The sequence below is a fragment of the Danio rerio genome, chromosome 7 (assembly GCF_052040795.2).
Source record: "Danio rerio strain M-AB ecotype USA chromosome 7, GRCz13ab, whole genome shotgun sequence".
Taxonomy (NCBI): Eukaryota; Metazoa; Chordata; class Actinopteri; order Cypriniformes; family Danionidae; genus Danio; species Danio rerio.
The window spans coordinates 56248216-56273629 of NC_141027.1; the positions used below are offsets into that span (position 1 = coordinate 56248216).

Sequence of the window (25414 nt, forward strand, 5' to 3'; positions counted from 1 at the left end):
TGTTCTTTCTGTAATTATTGGTAATGGTCTGATTAGGCTGATACTGGAAGCAGATACTAATATCAGGGCTGTTTTTATTCTGTTCAGATGTTGTACTGGTTCACTGGCTTGTTTTATTTTCTGCTCTTTGTTAAAATTCTGTTGTCTGTTTTCATGTACAGCAAACTATAAAAGATCTAAAAAATATATATTTTAGTATTTGTATTAATCTCAGTGGCAGCTATAGCAACATCCTGCAATCTTTTTTCTTTTTAGTGTGAGTTTTTGTTTTCCAAAAAAAATTTTTAATTGCACAACATTTTAAATTACAATAGTAATAAATCAATATAACAACAGTCACAGATTTTAAGCAATACATATGTAATGTTACTAACATAACTATTAAATGAATGTGAAATAAAAGCATTCCTAGATAAATCTATAATTTAAAGGTTTTTATTAACATAATGTGTTTAGTAATAATAATTACTATTATAAATAAAATAAAATTTGGACCCTATCTGGTTCAGAAATTTTACTACTCAAAGTTTTTTTTAACAAGACCCTGTATTAATATAATAACATTCTATGACTTTATAGAAAGTCTTTTTGAGAAAGGTTGGCAGATATAAATTTATTTATTTTTTTATAATATTGTCATGGCCACATTAATTTATCATATTATTTGGGTATAACTTAATAATTTAGCTATTATGTCAAAACAAAAACAAAAATTGTATTATAATACTTTAAAACGGCCACTTTATTAGGTACACCTTACTAGTAACAGGTTGGACCAATTTTTGCCTTCAGAACTTGGCATAGATTTAACTATGAACTGAAAATATTCCGAACAGAGTTTAGTGCATATAGACATTATGGCAACATGTAGATGCTGCAGATTTCTTGACTGCACATCCATGATGCGAATCTCCCGTTCCACCACATCCCAAAGGTGCCCTACTCGATTGAGACTGGTAACTGTGGAGGCCATGTAAACTCATTGTCATGTTCAAGAAACTAGTCTGAGATGATTTGCGCTTTATGACATTGCGAGAATTTTCCTGCTGGAAGTCGCCATCAGAAGATAAGTACACTGTGGTTATCAAGCCATAAACATGGTCAGAAACAATACTCAGGTAGGCTGTGGAGTTGACACGATGCTCAGTTGGTACTAATGAGTAAAGTGTGCCAAGAAAATATCCCTCCCACCATTACACCACCACCAGCAGCCTGACATGTTGATACATGCTTTCATGTTGTTGATGCCAATTTCTGACCGTATCATCCGAATGTCGCAGCAGAAAGACCAGGCAATGTTTTTCCCATCTTCATTTGCCCAATTTTGGTGAGCCTGTGTGAATTGTAGCCTCAGTTTCCTGTTCTTGACTGACAGGAGTGGTCTTTTGCTGCTATAGCCCATCCGCCTCAAGGTTGGATGTGTTGTGCATTCAGAGATGCTCTTCTGCATACCTTGATTGTAACGAGGGGTTATTTGAGTTGCTGTTGCCTTTCTATCGGCTCGAACCAGTCTGGCCATTTTCCTCTGACCTCTGGGACTAACAAGACATTTGCGCTCACAGAACTGTGCTCACTAGATGTTTTTTGTTATCCCTAGAGATGGATGTGCGTAAAAATCCCAGTAGATCAGCAGTTTCTGAAATACTCAGACCAGCCCGTCTGGCACCAGCATCCATGCCACATTCAAAGTCACTCAAATCTTCTTCTTCCCCATTCTGATGCTTCGTTTTAACTGCAGCAGATCATCTTGACCATGTCTACATGCATAAATGCACTGAGTTGCTGCCAAGTGATTGGCTGATCAGAAATTTGTGTTAACAAGCTGTTTGACAGGTGTATGTAATGAAGTGCCCAGTTAGTGTAAATATTATTGATCTTTGCCCATTATATTGACATTTTTTTTAAATGGGCTTATTGCTCCATATGGTGGTTTTAAAGTGTCTTAAAGTAGTTTTTAACCAGACAAACCTAATAATTTACTCTTTATTATTATTATTAATATTATTATTTTAATTTAAGCCAGTGTTTGTTGTTTGGTAATTTTTTTAGAATGTTGATAAAACTGCATATCTAATTAAGTACTCGCCTAATAATACACAGTTTTCTTTATTTATTTTCCTTGTTCCTTATCTATATGTGTAGTTATAAAACTGGTTGATATAACTGGCTGTTTTGTTTTCCAGGTCTGGGAGCAGTTGATCTGTTCGAAGTCTCCGATGGTGAACGTGTTTATGGCTGTTCCCACCATCTACTCCAAACTCATTGAATATTACGACCAACATTTTACTCAGCCTCAGGTCCAAGACTTCATCAGGGCTGTGTGCAAAGAGAGAATACGGTACCAACAAGCAAACCACAGTAATATCACGACAGTCCTGTTTAAAGCCTCAGACTTCAGTTCATATTCAACAAAGTAGAGCACCTCCCTATAAACAAAATTCTCTTTTATTCTATAATAAACCTGCAGTACATCAAAGAAGAGCATTCAAAGCGCCAACATATTTTACCTCAGGGTCAAGTGGCAAATCAGGACTTTTTGAAGAAAAACAACCAGTGTATAGTTTTTAGTTTTGCAAAACATGTGGAAAATTAAATGATTGCCTTTTTTTCTCTCTCTCTTTCTCCTCTCTCTCTCTCTTGCTCTCATTAGATTTTCATTTGGGTCAAGCTAAAAATATCATATATAATACCAAAAAACAAAACTCATACAATATTCTTACTTTTTATGTGATGAAATCCATGATTTTAATTGATTTTCAAAGCAATTTCTTATGTGTTTTGAAAAGATTTTGTACTATAAAGGGGTTTTATGCAACATTTGTGATGAACATTTTCAGTTCATGGTTAATTTGACTGTGTAAATGTTGTGTTTAAAATTTTATTGTATAATGTCTTTGATAATTATTTTAAAAGTGTGTCTAAATGTTTTTTTATTATTCTCTCTTTCTCTCGCTCTCTACCTCTTTCTCTCAGGTTGATGGTGTCTGGTTCAGCTGCTCTTCCACAGCCTGTCCTGGAGCGCTGGGCAGAGATCACAGATCATGTGCTACTTGAGCGCTATGGCATGACTGAGATTGGCATGGCACTCTCAAACTCATATAAAGGACCTCGTGTACCAGGTACTGCAGCCCTTCATAAATGTGCAATAAATGACATTAAGTAATTTTGAGCAATATCACCATTTATGTGTCTTGTTTAGTTAACTCAATCATAGTTTCCCAAAAATGTCTCACTTAGTGTTTTTTTATCATTTAAAGAATGTTGAAAAACTAACCATTGACATCCATAGTCAAAAAACAACTAAATACTTTAGAAGTCGATGGTTCCAGGTTTTCAACATCCTTCTAAATATCTTCTTTTGTGAGAGCAACAAAAAAAACCTTTAGCAGAAGTTAATGTACATTTACTTGCACACTGCTTTAAAAAGAAACTAAAGATTTCAAAAGCTTGCTTTATTACTTACATTATTATTATTATTATTATAAACATAATAATTATACACATATCTCCACATATTATTTGTTTATTTGAAATGAACATCACAATTAAAAGCAGACTTGCTAATGCTCAAAACCTGTCCATGGGAAATAAAATAGATGCATATACACAACATTATAATTCTTCACATAAAAAAATGCTGTAAAGCAAAAGCAAAGATGGCATGATCAAACAAACTAATAGTGAGCTATTTGTGCAAACTGCTGTTTTGTTGTTAACTACTAAAACATGTAATATTACTCTCTAATTTTAGGCTAACAGGTCAATCATTCCACAATTTGGTTCCCTTAACAGAAAAAACAGATTGACCAAAAGAAGTCATACACTTACTAGACAGTCACCATTAGCAGCTGCTCATGTGACTCTATGAAAGTTTTCATGCCTACTGATTAGATCTGAAACACCATTGGTACATGATTATTTAAACATTTAAAAAAACAATTTAAGATAAATAAATTTAATAAAACTATCAAAACTAAAAAGGTTATTGTAATGAAGTTTACGGCCCTTTGGCCGCCGGGAAGAAGGAGGCGGAGAACCGACGGAGCTTTAAAATGATTTATTAATAATAATGATGGCAGCTCCTCACGGAGACTGCCATTTAAATCAAAACAAACGGACGGCAGCTCCTCGCGGAGACTGCCGTCAAACTGAAAGCAAAAGTAAAATAACATGCCCGGGCCCGGTCCTCTCCCGGCTTCCTCTGCCATCGGTCCTCCTTTTATGGTCCAGAGCTCCTTCCGTGGGATCCGAGGCAGGTGCGCACCGCACGTGTATCCACTCACGCGGTGGCCTCACCCCGTTCCCACGGCTCTCGGCCACGCCCCCTCGCCACATACCCCCATCTCCCATCACAGGCCGGGGGCACCCCGTGGCTGTGCATACTCCGGGGGGGGGTTTGGCGCCACAGCACCCACGAGACCTATATGAGACGGGCCGAGAGAAAAGGAGATGGAAAAAAAAGGAGGAAAGACAGAGTAGACCGAGAAAGGGGAGAGAGGAAAAAAAAAAAAAAATTGGGGTTCGGTTCTCCAGACACGCTGCCACTCGGTCCTCCACCAGCTGAGAGATGCGACGACGTGCTGGGAGCCCTGTGGAGGAATCTATCCACCCGTCCGTCTTCTGGCGTCCGGCGGCGGTTCTCCTGGCTGGCTGGCGGCATTTCTGGTCTCCTGCTCCGCTCCCGCTTCGGTGGACGGATGCAGGCTCTGGCATCATGGCGGATCGCGGCGACTCCCCCGGGTTCTGTGGGATGGCTCCCTTCAGCTCTTTCCCTTCCGGTGGTGAGCCCCGCGTCCCCTGCTCCTCCCCATGCTGGGAGACGGCAGCAGGCAGATCCTTTCCTCGCCAGCCTCAGGCCGCCCCGGCACTCTGGGCAGACGAACGGGTTTCTCCCCCACTCGGGTTAACTCCCGAACACTCGCCCCCTCTCTCAGCGGCGAGGGCATCTGGACAACGCGTCCCTCCTTCTCCCGGGTTTCGGCACCACTGTAATGAAGTTTACGGCCCTTTGGCCGCCGGGAAGAAGGAGGCGGAGAACCGACGGAGCTTTAAAATGATTTATTAATAATAATGATGGCAGCTCCTCACGGAGACTGCCATTTAAATCAAAACAAACGGACGGCAGCTCCTCGCGGAGACTGCCGTCAAACTGAAAGCAAAAGTAAAATAACATGCCCGGGCCCGGTCCTCTCCCGGCTTCCTCTGCCATCGTTCCTCCTTTTATGGTCCAGAGCTCCTTCCGTGGGATCCGAGGCAGGTGCGCACCGCACGTGTATCCACTCACGCGGTGGCCTCACCCCGTTCCCACGGCTCTCGGCCACGCCCCCTCGCCACAGTTATGTTTACATAAAACTTCACAATAATGCTGTCGTATATGCTTTAAATTCATCATTTTAGGGCGTACTCGCACCATGCTATCCGAACCGTGCCCATGCCCGTTTCCCGGATCGTTTGAGAAGTGTGAGTGCTCTGAATCGGGAAGAGAGCGCGGTTCACTCGGGCTTTGGTGCGGTACACTTGTTGTGTGAGTGCAAAGCGCCAGAGCCAGAAACTGAAGATGAGACGTCACATTTAAGGGACTGTTTGATATGGATTAATTAATCCTTCTTACTGTTACTGTAAAGACGCAAACCTCTCACTGCATGACAGCTGCACCTTTAGCAAACTAATTCCTGCCGCACAAGGACTTTATGATAATTTATTAGCCTCAAAATATGTCTGCGTGTCACTGCATCTCAAACCACTAAAACGATATAACTAAAGCAATCTCCACTTTGCTGAGCAAAAGTGCTTACTGAACAGTGCATCATTGATGACGTAGTGTGAGTGCAGGCCGTCGGGAGAGACGGGAGGGGGGACATGCACGCTTTTGCCCGATTCAAGGCAACAGTGCGTGTGTAGTATGCCCTCAATTGCTTGTTTATATATCAAGTCAATATACTTCAATGTAGTTACAGAGGCTTGTGACCATGATGTAATGCAATATGACAAGTATGAGAATATCATTGTGTGCATCTTGATCTTCTTACACACATTTTTAACTTGACTATCAAATTTTAAATTAATGTCTAGAGCAGGGTTCACCAATCCTGGTCCTGGAGGGCTGGTGTCCCTGCAGGGTTTAGCTCCAACTTGCCTCAGCACACCAGCCTCAAGTACCTGTTTGAAATATACCAAGTAAGAGCTTGATTAGCTTGTTCAGGTGTGTTTAGGGTTGGCGCTAAAATCTGCAGGACACCGGCCATCAAGGAACAAGTTTGGTGACCACTGGTCTAGAGTTACGACAAGATTTTTAAAATTGTTTACTTCTTCAATAACTTTACTTTTAATCAGTACCTCAAGGGCTCTATTTTATTGATATTGGCACAAAGTCCAAAGCGCAGGGAGCAAAAGCATTAACGCCTATTCCGAATCCACTTTTGTTATTTTAAGGATGAAAAAAATCCACTTTGAGCCGCGGCGCATGGTCTAACAGGGTTGAGCTTATTCTCTTAATGAGCTATAGGTGTGTTTTGAGAATAAACCAACCAGAGTCTCAATCTCCCATTCCCTTTAAGAGTTAGTTGCGTCACACCATGGTGCATGTGCTATTTACATGACGGACTTTGTAAGTGGAAAAACTGAGTGCTTCACTAGCAAGAGAAGGTAAACAGAGCATCTGCAGTTCGAGAATGAGAGATGAGCCTCCTCATTCTTTACTTCCAGTTTCACTCTCTTTCATGGATAAGGAAATATGTTGAACACACAGATATCCATTAGCCTATACATAATTAATTTTGTTTGTTAAGCACAAAGATTTGTTTCAAAACTATTTCTAAAGTCAATTCTAATTTCCAGCAAACTAATAAATGAACAATAACAACAAAGTGTGGTCAAAAAACTGAGTTACATTCAAATACACTATGCCCCATATGGTCCAGAATCTGGCAGGTGGGCAAATCTAAACTTGTTTTTAATAAAACAAATATTAATATGCATTTAATACATAATACTACTACTAAAAATAACATTATACAAAAGCAAATTGTCATGAATAAACTGAAAAGGCCTCCCTAGATGAAGAAGGAATGAAAGTGTTGGTTTTTATATTTATGTAGAAAATAATAATTTTTTATAATATTTTATTCCTTCAATTCGTTTTTATTTGTAAAGTTATTTTTGCATTGCTGTACGTCCTGTGTGTATTCAGCAATGTGTAAGCGAGGCACACAACTAACATGCTTTCCACTGGACTTTAGACCTCCTTTCAGCTGGTCTATTGAGCAGTCTATTTTAGATTCTCAAAATAGCAATGTGCCTTAACACACCTCCTTTTCTAGGCCAGAACACCTATGGGTGCACATACAAGCATTAATGCATTTGCTATTAAAACAGCTTGGTGCAACATTTCAAAACGACACTTGCGTCAAACTGAAGCAAACAAAATTTGCGTCTGCATTGCGCAGGGTGTATGATAGGGCCCCAAATGTATTCCTTGCAGATCTACTTCTTTTGAAGAAGCACATAAAAACTGTTTTCTTGATATTTGATGTTAAATGAGACCGCTAAGGCCTAAATGTTCTAAAGCCTGGGTCAGTTGCTCACCTGTTCAGCGATGTGTTTTAGCAGACACATACTGTAGATAAGTGTGTCATCTGCATATAACTGGCAGTTAACCCCTGTGCAGCAATTTGAAAGATTAGTTATGCACATTGTAAACAACACTGGGCCAAGAACAGACCTTTGAGGTACTCCCATATTGTTAGAATGCACAAATGATTTCCCCGCATTCACCCTCACACATTTCTGTCTCCCACCCAAACAAAACCCAAACCACTGTAAGGCCTCTGCTGACATTTTGAACCTAAATTATTTAGTAAGACACTGTGATTAACCATGTCAAAGGCTTTCTTTAGGTCCAGAAACATGGTTATCTGTCTAGGACATGATTACCTGTTATATGTCTGTTCTTGAATGTTTGACACTATCTTGCAATTGAATAATAAGGCTGCTGATAAGCCTTTTGTGCTTTACTCTTTGAGAACATTTAATTTTTACTATGTGCAATGAGTGAAATAAAATCTAATATGAATTAACCTCATTGGTTCTTACAAATTTAGGTCATAACAGATGTTGAGGTGAAAAGACTTCTTGATGTAGAGGGCAAAAACTCTCTGATTTGATTTAAGAAATCGATCCAAAAATCAAAAAATAAAAATCTAAAGGGTTTGGAATGACTGAGGGAGAGTCAAAGATTGAAAATCTTTTGGTGGTGAACTTTTTTTTTTTAACTGATCAAAATCTAATTCTCCATTTACAGTATATTCACTTTTTCAACGATTTTCATTTGTGTGCCATCCCCACCCCACCCTCCCCCCAACCCAAAATATGTACATTATTGTTCATAAAAAAAATATACATAGTACAAAATAAAATTAAATAAACACATTTTCCAGAGTTAACCATTAAAAGCATTAAACCATTAAAACCATCAACCACAAAAATGCTTTAATGCCATAAATGCTTTTTTTTTAAACTTGGTTTTGAACATGTAATTTCTGCCATGTGCAATGAGTGAAATAAAATCTAACCAGACAATTGCCTTTGTGCTAAATATGAAGTGCAACGAATAGCTTTCTGTTGATATTGTAAATATTTTTATTTTTTGATAAGGTTGTCTTGGGTCTTTATTGTCAACTTTTCTTCTACTGATGTTTAGCATTAATGTTTCATCACAGTAACTGTGTTTTTTTTTTCCTTAGACGGTTCATGATGGCAAGTTGTCATAGATCAAACTCCGTTTTGAAGTAGTTTGTTTGTCTTTTTTCGTCTGCGTTTTGTTGTTTATGTGTGATTATCTTCTAACAAACTCTCCATGGGTTTTTTTCTGAGTGATGTAGCTCTGATCAAAATGCTCATGTCAGCTTCCACGTCGTCTTTTAGTCTCGGTATCAAAGCACTTTTAGTTGTCTTCTCACAATTTCCTCGCACCACTCTGTGTGTCTGAGAATTGTTTTGTTCATCTTTTTGACACGTGTTTGTGAGGGATTGTGCTAACGTGCTTGTCAGAGGAGAGCTTTTGCGCCATGCAGTTTTATTAGTGATGAGTTCGGAAGAGAAAATGGGCTAAAGTCAATGCTCAGAGGTGATGATTAAGAGGAGTTTGCAACTGTTAACATTTCCTGCTCGGGGCCCCATGAGATGCCAGTGTGGGGCTGTCTAATTCTGAAGTAGGTTGAAGCCGATCAATATCAGTCACAGGGTTGACTGTGATCACCAGAAGAGATACCCATGAATTATGATGAGTCTGATCTCATGTGTGGGGCGATGTAACCTAAATCACAGTTGTGTCTTTGTTGTAACAGAACATTGATATTATAAAAGATCTGAGCTGAGATTTAAAAAGTCTCTTGAAGAAACTGTCAGGATTTTCTTTCCAGGCAGTGCAGCATAACTGGCAGGGCTGCACGATACTGGGAAAATATGCAATATTGATATAAGTATTGCGATAACGGTAATTCTTATGATATAACATTTCTGTAGAAAAAATGCTATTTTTATTGGCTTTGTTATTACATTTATTTATGTAATGTTATTAACATAAACAGGTAAAATACATTTTGCAGATCTAATTTAAACTAAAATACTGTGATAAAGTGCAAACATTTATTTTTTTAAAACACTGAGTAAAATTCTCAGCAGATATTCTGACTGATCATTTTCATCATCTTGTCTTCTGCCATTAGTATTTACATTCAGCTCTAGCCAAAAGCAGAACAGCAACTACCGGGGAGCTAGACATTAAGATAGTAAGACCCCATCTGATTGGCCAAATTTAGATAAACAACCCATGTATTAACTAAATGTAATTAATCACACATTTCTGTAATGCATTTATTGCATATACTATTGTCATGACAGTGATAGTTTTGCAATATATTGTGCAGCACTTATAACTGGATAATTGTAATGAAGGGGGTTGCAACAGAGGTGAGGTTGCATTTGTTTTCCACTCTGTTTTTTTTTTTTTTTTTTTTTTTTCAGGAGCAAAACAGGGATGGCAAAGAAAACCCACAAAAGTAATCGTAATCCATAAAGTGACAAAATGTCAGGGCAGGCAGCAAACAATCCAAATTCCAAAATAATCCAAAGCAAAACTAAACAGGACAGACGAGGCAAAATCAAGAACAGGAAAGCCAGAGTAGTGACCATTACATTAAACCAAGACTGAGAAATGGGCTAGAGCAGTGGTTCTCAAACTGTGGTACGTGTACCATTAGTGGTACACAGACTTCCTTCTAGTGATACACGGAGGAATGAAATATGTCATGTACATGCTAAATATTTTTCAAAATGTATCCAAAATGATGTATATAATATGCTATATATGACATATAGCCTATATTTCTGAGGTAATCTGCCACATTTTTTTAACTGGTCAGAGTTGTATCTGCTTTACTAGGCCTTCTATGCTACTGTATTTCAATACTGCTCATTTTGGTGGTACTTGGAGAGACAATTTTTTTCTGAGGTGGTACTTGATGAAAAGGATTGAGAACCACTGGGCTAGAGTGAATGGAGAGTTTATATAGAGTGTGTGTATAATCAGTCTTGATAGTCAACAGCTGTGTGTAATTAAAAAGTGAACTGAAACTGGTGTGTGACTGCAGGGCATGGTGGGAAGTGCAGTCCAAGCGAAAGACAGGAAGGGTTCTTCAGCAAACTGCAATGGCTAAACCTTCAACAATAATATGGTTGTAAAGGTTTGTGTTTTATATGTTGTACATTACATCGAATTAACTAATCCTTATTATAATGTGTTAACTTTAGATCAATGTTCACCCTAAAATGAAAAATTCATCCTTCCATCCTTTACTTAAATCCAAAAGACTTCTCTTCCTCCATTAAAGCCTTCAGCTATTTAAGATGTACATGAATAGAATATAAAATAAATCAATACAAAGCGTTTTGTTTGGTTCAATACAAATCTTCTGAAGGGTTAGACTCACATTATATGCTAAACAGATTTAATTTAGCCTTTAATTCTCATACTGTATTATTTGCAATCAGCAAATATTAGCAGAAGCTCAGCCATAACTTTTTGACAAAAGTTATGATTGCTGATTGGTTTAAAAAACAGCATGACATTTAAGAATATGAATGAACCTCATTACTTCTTACAAGTCAAGACCATAAAAGATGTTGAAGAAAAAATTTGCATTATAAAATAAGAACTAGAAACAGTACAGCGATTATTAGTTAAAAGAGCAAATTCAGCAACTTTGTGCTTTTGTTTTATTATAATACTATGTAAGTGAACATTAACACCCAGTGCAGCCAGCATTTTACACAGAACATTTTGAGAAAATGTGCAAATTTAGTTAAACGAGAATTTCAGAAAGGTTAAAGACAGAAAAAAAACTAAACCAATTGTAGCCAATAGAGATTTCTTTCTCTTTCTGTATTGTACTAGAAGGTGCTGCCACTCCCTACAGTGGCACAGTGTGGAGAATCTTTGAATTAAACATGAGTGTGTGTGTGTCCTCTGTTTTAATGAGGGCTTGTGAATGGCAGAAGGACTGTTAATGGCTTCTTTAAGCAGTCTGGGAGTTATTGTGTCCTTTTCTCATTTTGTGACAGGAATTCTGCTACAGGGACAGCCACATTCCAGTATACACTTGACACACACAATCATATCCCAGTGGACGCAGTACACAAACCTCAGATCAGCCCCCCTATTTCATTTATATTCACACCCGAGCCCCTAATGGTCAGATTCTACATACATGTGTAAGACAACTCTTTAGCTCTGTGTATGTCTTCTGCAGCTTCACCAGAGCAGACAGAATTTATTATAGTAGGCCAGCATAAGATGCTGGAACACTATTTTGACTGGTCGTTTTGCAAGAAGAATCTGAGCATTATTTCTGAGATGATCCAAAATGAATGGCCCTATCATACACCTGTCTCAATAAGGCGCAAGACGTGTCTGGCATGATTTGTTGCTATTTTCAGACCAGTGCAACCCTAATTTTTATGTATTGCACAATGTTGTTTGAATAGCAAATCAAATTGTGACTTTGAGGATGCATGGGTGTGCTGGTCTATAAAGGAGGTGTGTTAAGGCGCATTGTTGGCGCATTGCTATTTTAAAAAACTGAAATAGACTGCGCCATTGACCATCTAAAAGCTGGTCTAAAGTCCAGTGCAGAGCATGTTAGTTATGCATCACCACAAGGAGCATAACAATAAGATGTGTGTTTGTAACTCAGTTTTTATTATTGCTCATTTATTAATTTGCTGTAAATTAGAACTGAATTTAGAAATAGTTTTGAAACAAATTCTTTGCACTTAACAAACTAAATTAAACATGTAGGCTAATGCATGTCTTCAGTGAAGTGCATACAAAACCGTTTCCTTATCCACAAAAGTAAAGGAGTAAAGTATAGAGTACAAGTAAAGTAAAGAGGAGGTTGGTCAGATGGTCTGTTTAACAGTTTTCTCGCTAGTGAAGCATTCATTTTTTTCACTTACAATGTCCGCCAATGCACCATGGCGCGTCACAACTGACTCTTTAAGAGAATGGACGATGAGACTCTGATTGGTTAAATGCATGTTAGGCTCAAAACACACCCATAGCTCATAAGAGAATAAGCACAACCCTGTTAGACCATTTGCTAAGGCACTAAGCATTTTTCCGTCCAGACACCACCTTAATATTTTTGCACCATTTGCTTTAAACTTTGCGCCTAGATCATTAAAATAGAGCCTTAAAGTCTTTTTAATCGTTTTGTGCTGTTGGTGATGTTTTCATCCACTCTGGGGTGATTTTGATTCTTAATTTGGCCACAACTTTCTCAGTGTTTCGGGAAATCGAATTATTTTTTGTGAAAAATTTTGTTTTGACAAATGCAGTATTTTGGGAAAATGCTTTTAATCTCTTTTTTTTTTTTAAGTCAATAATACTCTCTGGGCAAACTCACAACCCAGTTGTTATGTTGGTGGCTGTTTTTGCCCTGTTTACTTCCATTATAATGACTTTTTATTGCAAAGCCATACCACCATAATATCATGCATTCTTGACTGATGCTAGTTTTCCTCGTTGGGAAGAAGTAATACTTTACATTTTACTCTTATCAGTTACAGTGCAAAAAGAGCACTCATTTGCAAAAAAAAAAAAAAAGCTTAGATTCTGCTTCTGTGTTAAATAGAGAGAGAGACATTTGTGCACTTATCTTGAAATGTCTGAGAAAATCAAAATAAACAGCTCAACTCTCAGAACATAGTAAACATATTAAGTGTATTTATACACACACACACACACACACACACACACACACACACACACTATAATATGTTGTTTTACTCCATAGAACTCCAGAGAACTCTATATAAATGCTAGAAACTTTTTTTGCACAGGCCTATCTAAAGGGTTAATGGTGCCAACTGATGATCAACAGCACCTCTTTCCAACAGGGAAAACTACCAACAGTCAATAATGTGTGATTATAAGGTGTCATTGCTTTTGCTATCAAAAATAAATAAATAAATATTCATTATAATTGAAGTCAATGGGGCCAAAAAGCTACTAATATAACTAAAGGGTAGTCCATTGAAAAGCTGAGAAGTACAGAAGGATTAACAATTATAAATGGATCAATCATTAAATTTCTTAGTAACTACTTCATATTTGATGATTTCAATCACAATAAAGCAACATAGTAGACCAAATTTATGACCTTAAATTGCATATAAGCCTCTAAAATGAAAACATCAATAAAATATACAATTTTAATTAATTAATGTATTTATTTATATCTGTTTAATTTTTCCAGGTGCTGTTGGAGTTCCTCTGCCAGGAGTAGAAGTGCGTATCATGATGAACAGCAGTATTGTCATCGCTGAGGGAACCAGCAAAGGAACACAGGTACAGATAAACTATTTTTTGCCATAGTAAATAAGTGTTATACTATTCACCTACTTCCTTTAATGCATGGCACTTTGGAAAGGCTGTGTGAGTAACTTATGTTAAACTGTAAGTAGTCATCCACTGCCAATAAATTTCTCTCTGTGAACACATTAAAAAACATTTTTACAAGAAATGTGTAGCATGAGATAGTGGTGGTTGGATATATCACTAAGACTGATGTGTCCAACTAATATATTGCGTTTTGTAGTGTTGGCATTAGTCAATTTGTGAAAAGGGGGATGTGTGTGTGATAAATGATTAAACAGAACATTTAACTAAGGTAAGTAAATGGTATATGAAAAAGTAGTTGTTGTTCGTAAAGGAAAGGCAATGCTAAACTAGTCATCTATTATCAGAATAAACGTTTACATTTTAGGACAAATTTATTAGCCCTCGTGTGAAATGGTTTAATTATATATATATATATATATATATATATATATATATATATATATATATATATATATATATATATATATATATATATAAATAAATATATATATATTTTTTTACTATATACCTATTTATTTATTTAAGTTTGACATGAGTCTTAAAAAGGCCATGAAAGGAAAATCAGGAACATTTTATGCTTGCCCCTGTAGCAAACGAGATATTGGATGCAAGGAACTGCTGGAAGTGTGTTGTTTTAATGGAACTTTTAATCCCGCACATTGTATGGGAGAAAAAAAAATAGCTTAGCTTTTCTCGTTAGATACAGAGACTTGATAGGTGCAGAGAAAAGCATCAAACAGTCGTGTATTGAAAATGTGTCGAAAGTCATACACGATGGAAATAGTTTGCGGAGGAATTACAGTGAATTTTTCAGTTCTTAATATTGTAGTGATGTTAATGTACTGTAAACTTAGTAACTAAGTCATTTTGACTAAGGTATGTACAGTAGGTGAGAGTTCAAAGTGACTATTACCGCCGTGTCATATACCGCCACCGTTTGAAATAGGAGCCGCTTTGTTTTTAGTGTATGACCGCAGTTTGTGAATGAGCCGCCAGAGGGCGCAAAGGGACGGGATGCGAACCGACAGAAATAGCCCACACAGCAGCCTTAAATATGCTATTGTGCTTGTAAATGAGATTAAACAATAAGTCAAAGCATTATAATTCCTTTATTAATCATTTAAAATTTGTTAACACGATTTATTGTTATTCTAAACTTTTTAAGTGCAAAGAGGATTCGTTTTGAAAAATAGAATTGAAGAAGTTAAAGACAACTAATATGAAAGCACAAACATTCAGTACAAATATTCTAAGTATGCCTAAATTAAAAAATTAAAGCAGTCTTTTAGCCTAAATGTAAAGAGATTTTCAGTGTTTGCTATTTTGGTAGGACTAACACAAGACCTTTTCATTTATGTTTTAATTTACCTTTTTATTTACATTTTCGTTGTTGATTATATTTTACTATTTAATTTTATGTCACAATTATTGTACATAATAATAAACGAATAATGAAAAATAATAAAAATAGGCCTTATGTATTTAAGGACATGTGGTGAAACACTAAGAAACGGTCAGGCGCATGGTCTAAAGTGCTTAAGTTGAATACTGCTTCATAAAATAATTTTGCCGCAGGACATAGGCCTATCTCGCAGGTTTATTTTTAATAGTTTTCAGTTGTTGTTTTTTTTCAAAACAACAATGTTCTCTTTAAAGTTTCTCTTTTTTACTTAATGGCCCAGTATGTTTTGTATTTTAATTTCAATTTCAGTCACCTTGCATATGCATTTGAAATATAATGCGCGCATAACCACGGAAAGAAAAAAAAAAAAACTGTCAAAGGTTAGAGCTAATTCATCAAAAGGTCGCATTCTGCTTTCACTCTCCCCAAAAAATGCTCTGTTTGAACGATTTAATTATTATCATCGTACCCACTATATAAATATTTAAACCTTCTCTGGTGTTTATTGTTTTTAGAAAATATCTAAAATCTTTAAAAAAAAAATCTTGTAAAATGAAAGTTTAATTTGACTTTAACGGTTTCATTTATGTAGGCTACATAGACCTACCTAAACTGTTATAGCTTGCTTTTGCTTGTTTTATATTGGTTTATTTATTTAATGCGGTTTTATACGATAATGTAATTCTTTAAATTATATTTTAAAATGGCTCAGGCAATTTTTTCAAGATTTGACACTTGTTTTGAGTCTACAAAAGGGGACAGGTAATTTGTAAAGATTTATGTCTTTCTGTTGTCTTTAATATGGTGTATAGATAATTATGCGTTATTGAAGCATCAAGGGGACGCAACAAAGTCACTTATAAATTAAAATTGTGTTATGCAACAGCCTTTAAAACGGAAACATAAGGGCGATTATAAGCAAAAAGACCTCAGCCTAAGGTTAGATGTTTTCTTTCCCTTATTAATTAATTAATTAATTAATTAATTTATTTATTTATTTATTTATTTATTTATTTATTTATTTATTTATTTATTTGTTTATTTATTTATTTATGTGTTTGACGCATGTAACTCGTGTGCGATCGGTGTAATGACGGCAAGCCATCTTTCCCAGACTCGGGGCAAAAAAAAAGTGTTATAAAAATAAAGTTGCCGCAGGACATAAACGAAGTCCTGCAAGTTTAGTTTTAATAATTTATTTCCAGTTCTGTTCAGTTTTTTTTTCTCAAAACGTCTGTTCTTCTTTAAAGTAAAATTTTTGTTTTTTGTTGTTGTTTTTTTTTACTTGTAATGGCTCAGTATCTCAATATATATATATATATATATATATATATATATATATATATATATATATATATATATATATATATATATATATATATTAATAAACTTCACAGCCACAAATATAAATAACACAACTTGCGGGTGCAACCAACAAGGGTTGTGCATTTTAGTTTAACTTTTTGAGCGTTATAAGCAGTTCGGTGTTAGTTTTTATATCAAGCCGAAACTAAACAGCGCATTCTCTCCGCCTCCTCATTCATAACCAGCTGGACACACGCTGCTGAAGCAAGCAGGAGAGATAGCCTACTCCGTCATTCATAATCTTAGCTGATATATCTGAGTCGAAAGAATATATTAAAGAGGAATGTTCTTTTAACAGTCCCGATACGTTTAATCTTTTTATTTTTTTATTACTTTTTTTCCTGTCATTTCTCTTCATCAAATTATTTTTTAAGCTGCTTGATTATGTTAAAACAGAAAGCAGAGCCCGTCAATTGAGAGCGATGCATGTCATGTGTTGCATAATTGCCTTTTTTCCTGTGCGTGCGTGATCAATATCTGATCCTTTTTTGCTCGGGCTCTCACACACAACCTTTATGTCTGCTGTGTCTTTAATATGGTGTGTAGATTATTATGCGTTATTGAAACATCAACGGGGACGCAGCAAAGTAACTTATAAATTTAAATTGTATTATTTTATGCAACAGCCTTACATTTAAAACGGAAACATAAGGGCGATTATAAGCAAAAAGACCTCAAGGCTAGATGTTTTCTTTCCCTTTTTTATTTATTTGTTTATGTGTTTGGCGCATGTGTGCGATAGGAAAACTAGTGTAATTACGGCAAGCCATCTTTCCCAGACTCGGGGCAAATTCCGCCTTTCCTTTCACTCCGTCCCGAAGCCCCAGCTGGCCCTCCTGCCATCCACTGCGTAAAACATATGCTGGATAAGTTGACGGTTCATTCCGCTGAGGCGATCACACACTAATAAAGAGACTAAACCGAAAAGAAAATGAATGAAGAATGAATGAATAAATTAATAATAATAAAATAAAAATAAGGTAATAATCTTTGAACACAAATGCCGCGTAAGCGGCCTTTTTATTTTTAGAGATGGTACATTTGAATTGCCTCTTCCCACTTCCCCCACCTCGAAATTTAAAGTTGCAAAGAGAACTATAGCTCATTTACACCTTGATGCTAGCCTCAATAGCAAAGATCATAGCCCATTTACACATCAACACAGTGCAAGTTTAGCGGAAGAATGTCAAATCAGAATCACGCAGATAAAGCACACCAGCTACTACTATCATGAAACTATTAAAATTGTATTGTCATAAATTTGCTTATTTGCAGCAGCTTTTTTTTCGCGCAACAGAATTGCGGCGTTGGGAAGCCGTCAATGAATAAAAACAGGGTCAATAGTGAAATCGGCTTTTCAATGTATCCCAATTACCTATATCAATGCATTGAAGGCCTTTTATGGTGTCATCTCGATAGAATAGCCTAAGTTATATTGAAATAATTTAAAGAACAAAGTTATAAAAACTCACATTACATAAATAAACAATTAAAAATATTGTTTAGGTTGTCTTTATTTAATTGCCCTCGTGATGATGGTGTGCTTTATCATTATGTGCGTTTTACTTATAACGTGATTCAAATGATGGATCTGCGACAGAGAGACTAGGGGTTTTGGGAAACATGCATCACTATATCCTTTTTTTCCCCAAATTGTGCATAGTTCAGCCGCAAGTTACTGTCCGTCTTTTTTTGGGAAAGCACCCCATGTCCGCTAGTGCCGCGCGCCTCTTTCTCTGGGCAAAAAGGAGTTGATTTTTAAAATATTAAATATATAGATTAATTAAATATTCAGCAAAAGAGACATTTATTTCATATTTTACTATGCATTTCATCTGATAGGCAAATCTTTATAGCTTAATTAAACACATATTGTCAAAACCCACACATAGGCCTATTGTATGAAAATGAAAAGGGCATTTTTTGTTATTATTAGACTACTATTTGTTATTTGTTGCCTAGGCTATTTTCACATTTTCACATTTGAGGTGCTTTATTGGCATGACAAGTAACTGTACATTCGTTTTGCCAAAGCAGTGCAGCGTCGCGTCTCACAAACAAGACAGTGCAAAAAGGGCAGTAGTGCAAACAAATATGAAAATAACATAATAAAAAAATGATTAATAAAAATAAAAATAGAATAAAAAAATTTGGGGGTTGTTGTTGCTCGAGTACTGAAGAGCGGTGTTGACGCAGTGTTGTCGCGCGCCTACTGAAGGGCGGGACCGAGGGTGTGCCGCGTCGCGGGGGCACTTTTGATAATTTTGGAAGGGCACTTTCTATCCAAGACTAAAAAGGGCATGTGCACTGCACAGGTTGAGCCCTATGTGTGCACGTGCCTGTCTCGGAGTATTTAGTGCACTTAGTTAGGATATGCAGCTCCGTCTCAATCAGCTGCTGAGGGCACAGCCGCTTCCCCACAGGCAGCCATGTCCGCTGCCCTCTTCTAACATGTTAGAAAATACTGCAAATCAAGCTGTCGGTATCTCCCCGTGGTTGAAATTGTTCGTTAGTCGAAAAAAAAAAAGAATAAATATCAGTGCGCAAGCTTTCTAGATTTATTTTAGGCCTATATTCAGCTGTTTTAATCTTGCAATTCTGATAACTTTTAGAGATAATGTCTGTTTTTATCAACTTGTCTGTCATTTATTTCTCATTTGCTACTTATTTTATTAATTTGTTGATGTTAATACTACATATAGTCTTGTATATGCATATCTAAAATCCTTTGGCATTCAAATTTGCTTTGAACTTGAAAGAGAGAAAGAATCTGATTTTACCCGTCAGAGCACATTGCATATGCCTTTTTTAAAATAACATTTATTTAACAAATATTTTAGCACATCGAAAGTAATTAAATTACCTGTCTTTTGATTAAAACCTTTATGCAAAATATCAGAAAAAAAGGCAATATATGCGACATGACATTGCTCTCATGCCACGAGGATAAATTCGCTTTTAGGCGCTGCTTTGAATAAAATAAAACTATTAAAAAGCACATTAAAGACACTCATAAAATAAAACATTAATAAAGGAGTATCTTATGAAAAAACACCAATTGACGGGCTCTGCTTTCGGTTTTAAAAGAATCAAGCAGCTTTAAAAATATAATTTGCTGAAGAGAAATGACATGGAAAAAAAGATTAAACATATCGGCACTGTACAAAGAACATTCCTCTTTGATATATTCTTTCAACTCCGACACATCAGCTAAGATTATGAACGACGGAGTGTCTCTCCTGCTTCAGTAGCGTGTCCCGCTGGTTATAAAGGAGGAGGCGGAGAGAATGCGCTGCTTAGTTTCGGCTCGATATATTTAATTAAAAACTGACACCGAGCTGCTTATAACGCTCAAAAAAGTTAAACTAAAATGCACAACTCTTGTTGGTTGCACCTGCGGGATGCACAATGAACCTAACGCGCCATTATTTTAATTCTATATTCGTGAAGAATGAGCCAACCGCATATGCTAAGTCAGTCCTGTTGGTCGGGACTCTCTGCTTTATAACTTATTAGTTTATTACAATAATCACACTTAGCTTTGCCATCGTTCTTCACAACATATAGCCACTCAACACATCTTGCGGTCCATCTTTAATGTTTAGATTATTGAAAGTGCTATTGATTTTTTGAGAAAAAAAAAATTAATAGTACTGAAACTAAATTATTAAAAATAAACTTGCGGGACTTCGTTTATGTCGTGCGGCAACATTATTTTTATTACACTTTAAGTGATCTGCTTGAGGTAGGTCACGTTTATCAATGGTAAGTTTTAGCCTAAGTTTACATCAATAACATAATGTGCATTGTCCTTTACAAAAAAAGTAAAAAAAAAACATTTATTTATATAGCATTTATTTTTAAATGCATTAAAAAACAAGCGCATATCTTAGCCTTGAGTTTGTTCACACTCTGCCTGTATTAACATAAATGCTGTATTTTAATATAACTAATTTTGATTAGCTTTAACTGACAGCCTTTTCTTCTTTTTCCGCGGTTATGCGGCATTATATTTCACACGCATATGCAAGGTGACTGAATATGAAATTAAAATACAAAACTTACTGAGCCATTAAGTAAAAAAACAAAACAAAACAGTTATACTTTAAAGCAGAACATTGACGTTTTGAAACAAAAAAACGGAACTGAAACTAAATTATTAAAAATAAACCTGCCAGACTTAATTTATGTCCTATTTTCATTATTTATTTATTTTCATTATTCGTTTATTATTATGTATAATTGAAACATAAAATGAGATAGTAAAATATAATCAACAACGAAAATGTAAATAAAAACGTAAATTAAAAACATAAATGAAAATATCTTGTCTTAGTCCTATCAAAATAGCAAACTACATCTCTCTATATTTAGACTAAAAGACTGCTTTATTTATTTATTTATTTATTTATTTATTTATTTATTTATTTATTTATTTATTTATTTAAGACTACTTATTTGTACTGAATGTTTATGCTTTCACTTTAGTTGTCTTTCATTTCTTCAATTCTATTTTCCAAAACGAATCCTCTTTGCACTTAAAAAGTTTACAATAAACCAGGTAAACAAATTTTAAATGTAAGTTGAGGTGATCACAAGTTCACAACTGTGAGGTGATGTGCTCTACCGGCAGGATAATCTATATTATTTTGCTGTTTTTTATATGCGCACGTTTAAGATTTGAGATAATAACATTGCCATGATAGTCAAAGAAATCAAAACATTATTTTCACCCCAACGCAATTTAATCGGGCACTGAAGGCTAATAACTTAATTCTTATATTTGCTTTTTGACTTCTCACCATGTATCTTTTCTACAGCATAGTATAGTGTAAGAGCATGTCTATTACCAGAAAAATTAAATTAAAATTATATTTTAATTGAACACATCACATCACATACAGTAAGCTACGCCAACAGAACAGTCTGTTTAGCTGAATATCTGTGGTGAAAGTGCCACCCAGTGGTCAAATGCTCCTGGGGCATCAAGTACCGCCGTCGCCGCGGTATGAATGGCGGCACAAGGAACACATTGAAGTAGTAACATCTGTATTTAAAAACTAAAAGGGTACTGTTGACAATACTAACTTTGCCTCTGAATAGACATAAACACAGGACAATCAACAACAACTGGAACCGCTTCTTTTTTAAACCAGAGGAGTGGCATTTCCAGATGAGAAAAGGTCTCGGGTAAAAAAAATTCCTTACAAAGGAGACCACTGTAATCCACACATCTCTACATGCGATCAGTGCTCTCATCACGGGGAAATGGAAACAAAACCTTTGTTGTGGCACATTTATATCTTCACTGACGACCCATGCATGTCTCCAAACAATTCTACTCTAATACAACATGGCGTCTCTCTGCCGTCACACTGTAACAGGTTAAAAGAGTCTTCAAAGCTATATCATCTAAATTAATTAAGTTGCACCTCATTCACAATAGAGCATGCTGATTGGTTCGAACCAAGTCTTTCTCATGAATTATTGCTGAAAACTCAAAGACATCACGTTGAACCTGCCAGTACAGACATCCAGTCTCCACACTAGAATTTACACAAGGAAATCTTTTTTTTTTTTTTTACCGGAAAAACAAATTAGCTGGAAAAAAAAAGATCAATTGTCACTTTTTTTTTTGTGAAATATATGTGTCCTAATAGTGATTTTAGCAGTGTGGGACACATATGTCAACATCTCAAAAAGTGTTTTGGCGTTTCGCAACCTTTTAAAGAGCGGGTTGGGTTGTAGCGAGACAGAGGGTTGGTTAAATAAACAGGAGCTAGGTTATTTAAAGCTTTATAGGCAAGAAGCTATACTTTATAATCAATATGAAACTTGATTATTAATAGGCAGCAAGTGTAAGGAAGATAAAATTAGGGTGATATGGTCATATTTCTTGACCTGGTACTCTTGCAGCTGCATTTTGCACTAGCTTAATGTCTATTGATTTTTTTTTCCACACAAATACAGCAGAATATAAAGAAAAGTAAAGTAATGAAGAGGAAAATCACAGCTAGTTTTTTACTAGAAATGGCTTAATTTGTAGCACAGTCATTTTAAATGGAAGTTCCCTATACTCATAAGTACCAAAGATAATTAAAATATGTTAATTTATGACCAGACGTTACCTAATATAGAATAAATTTAATGTCATTTGTGGAGAAGACCTACTTCCTTTAGCACTATTTTAAGTCTCTGGAACTGAGTTTGTTTTTTATTCTCAGGTGAAGGCTGGTTTGGAGGGGAAGGAGGGTGAGCTGTTGGTTCGAGGTTCTTCCGTCTTTCAGAAGTACTGGAACAAACCTCAGGAGACAGAAGAGTCATTTACTGAGGACAGATGGTTCAAAACAGGTACTGCTCTCAGACTTCCTTCATGTTTGTCTGCTATGTTACTACATTACACATGTAATACACAGCACAGTCGTGGAGAATGTCTATAGAATGTGCACAAAGCAGGACTGTATGTTCTTTTGCGTTGACATCCTAAATGAAGGTTTGACTGCCTGAATGCAACAAAGGGCAAAAACTGAATGATCTGATTCAATATCATAAAAGAAGGGCTTAGAACCCAAAGAATTGTTTACTTGTGAAATAATATTTAGGCATAATTGATTCTTATTCAAAATCAGCGGCTTTTCTTGTCTGGAAAGAAACAGGAAAAGTCCTACTACGAGTGAAAGACAATTTAATGAAGTAGAACAGTGAATGTAAGTCTTAAAGTGCTCAGAAAGGATAGATAGACTTAGAACAATGTCCAGAAACAGGAAGCTTCCACAGGTTCAAATAAACATGTCATCCGATGTTCTAGAATAAAGAGAAAACCTGGACGTTACTCAAACAGGAACATGAAAACAACAATGAACTGATAACCATCAGTGAAACCCAAGCTGCATCCCAAATGGCACACTATACACTTTGCACTTATGCTCTATGTACTTATGCACTTGCACACCCAACAGTATAGTGTATGTATGTAGTGTCATCCCAAATAGAAATTTTTTTACTAAGCGAAAAATTCAAACCATTTCCCAGATGACATTTCATGGTTGCCAAATTAGTAAAATAAAAGATCAAACTACTAAATAATTCCTGCCTTGAATATAACTGCATTCACCATCAGGAGGGGCTATAATCATTCTCGTAGGAGAATCCAAAATCATTAAAGTAATCCAACGTCAGTGCCTGAAAGCTCCACCCCTTCTTATACATGAGCAAACCAGCGGCTGTTGAGTGTGTGAAGTGTCCAACACTTCACAATTTATTTTAATAGTTGAATAAGTGCATCATTCAGGTATTTAAAGTGCACCTATTCTTTTAAGAGTTTGGTGTAGAATACTGCATATAATTCAAAACATTAATTTGGAAAATTTATTTTAATGCTACATTAACTACATTTTTGTTCACATATTTTTATGCGCATTTTGGATATCAGTTAATGGATACGCTTTACTGTAGCAAAGTTATTCTATTAGTAAAGTAGCGCTGTAGCGTCTACACAAGCTACATTTACCGATCACGAATCAATAAGTGATGGCACCGACATTCATGGAGCTGTTAGGCCGGTGTCTAGCCGATAAAAGTAAATCCATATGAATGGTGGGAATGACAATTTCTTCTTCCTGTTTTTCGGTGGTCGACAACAAACTTTTTGATCCGTTACTGCCACCCCTTGCTCTGGTCGTTGACGTCGACAACCAATCATTGCGCTGACACGAAAAACTTGCTTGATTGAAAGATGACTGAGGGAGAGGAGGTCTATATATATATATATATATATATATATATATATATATATATATATATATATATATATATATATATATATATATATATATATATTTATATATATATATATATATATATATATATATATATATATATATATATATATATATATATAATTAGGGATGCTCATTTCGGTTAATTTTGCTAACCAACAACCGCCGCTCATTAATCGGTTATTAACGGTTAACTGGTCAGATTACTATTAATTTTATATTAAACAAATTGACGTGTCTATTTTGTGTCCAACACATTAAATATTGCATTTTAAAATACTGATTTATTTTTATTTGCTAGCATATTAATAATAGAACAATACAACAGAGCATTTTCACGCACCTGCAGTGTTTAGCACAGAAGAGCAGAATAATCTAAATAAAATGAATAATAAATAGGACTGCCCTAAATTATTTTCACTTAATTAATTTATATTACGAAACGAAAATACTGACTGATTCTTTTTAATAACTTTTTAATAAAAATTTTTAAAAAATAATTGTAATATTTAATGCTATTGTGATATTCAAGATTTGTACATTCATACAGCTCTGGATAACTTAAAACAGCGATTAGACCTTCAGAACAACATTAATGCGTCCTGAAGTAAAGCGAAACGGCTAATAACTCCAGCAAGACACAGTGATTATATGCAGAGCCATATACCTTAATCTATAAATAAAGTATAACTATAGAAACTGTGTTCATCTTAACTGAAAGCTTCGTCGAGTTTGCTAGCCTCACGCATCGCGCACCTGTCAGTCAATCAGTCAGCACGTAATGCCAAAGGGTTAAAACAGATAGCGCACAGCACTATATATGGTTACAGAAAAGTTTGCGTTGTTATAATTCACTCACCTTTTAATACGTTTCGGTGCGATTATAATCCGCTATTAAAAACAACAACA

At 35.7% G+C, this 25414-nt stretch overlaps 1 protein-coding gene across 3 annotated transcripts in view; it reads left to right on the forward strand.

Annotated features, from left to right (window-relative positions):
- acsf3 (acyl-CoA synthetase family member 3) overlaps positions 1-25414 on the forward strand; it is a 93797-nt gene that overhangs the window by 18220 nt on the left and 50163 nt on the right. For all 3 annotated transcript variants that reach the window (XM_087261957.1, XM_087261958.1, XM_087261959.1), the window contains exons 4-7: positions 2184-2338; positions 2974-3119; positions 13815-13906; positions 22952-23078. In XM_087261957.1, coding sequence (XP_087118083.1) covers positions 2184-2338; positions 2974-3119; positions 13815-13906; positions 22952-23078 — 520 coding nt within the window. The remainder of the gene's footprint in view (positions 1-2183; positions 2339-2973; positions 3120-13814; positions 13907-22951; positions 23079-25414) is intronic.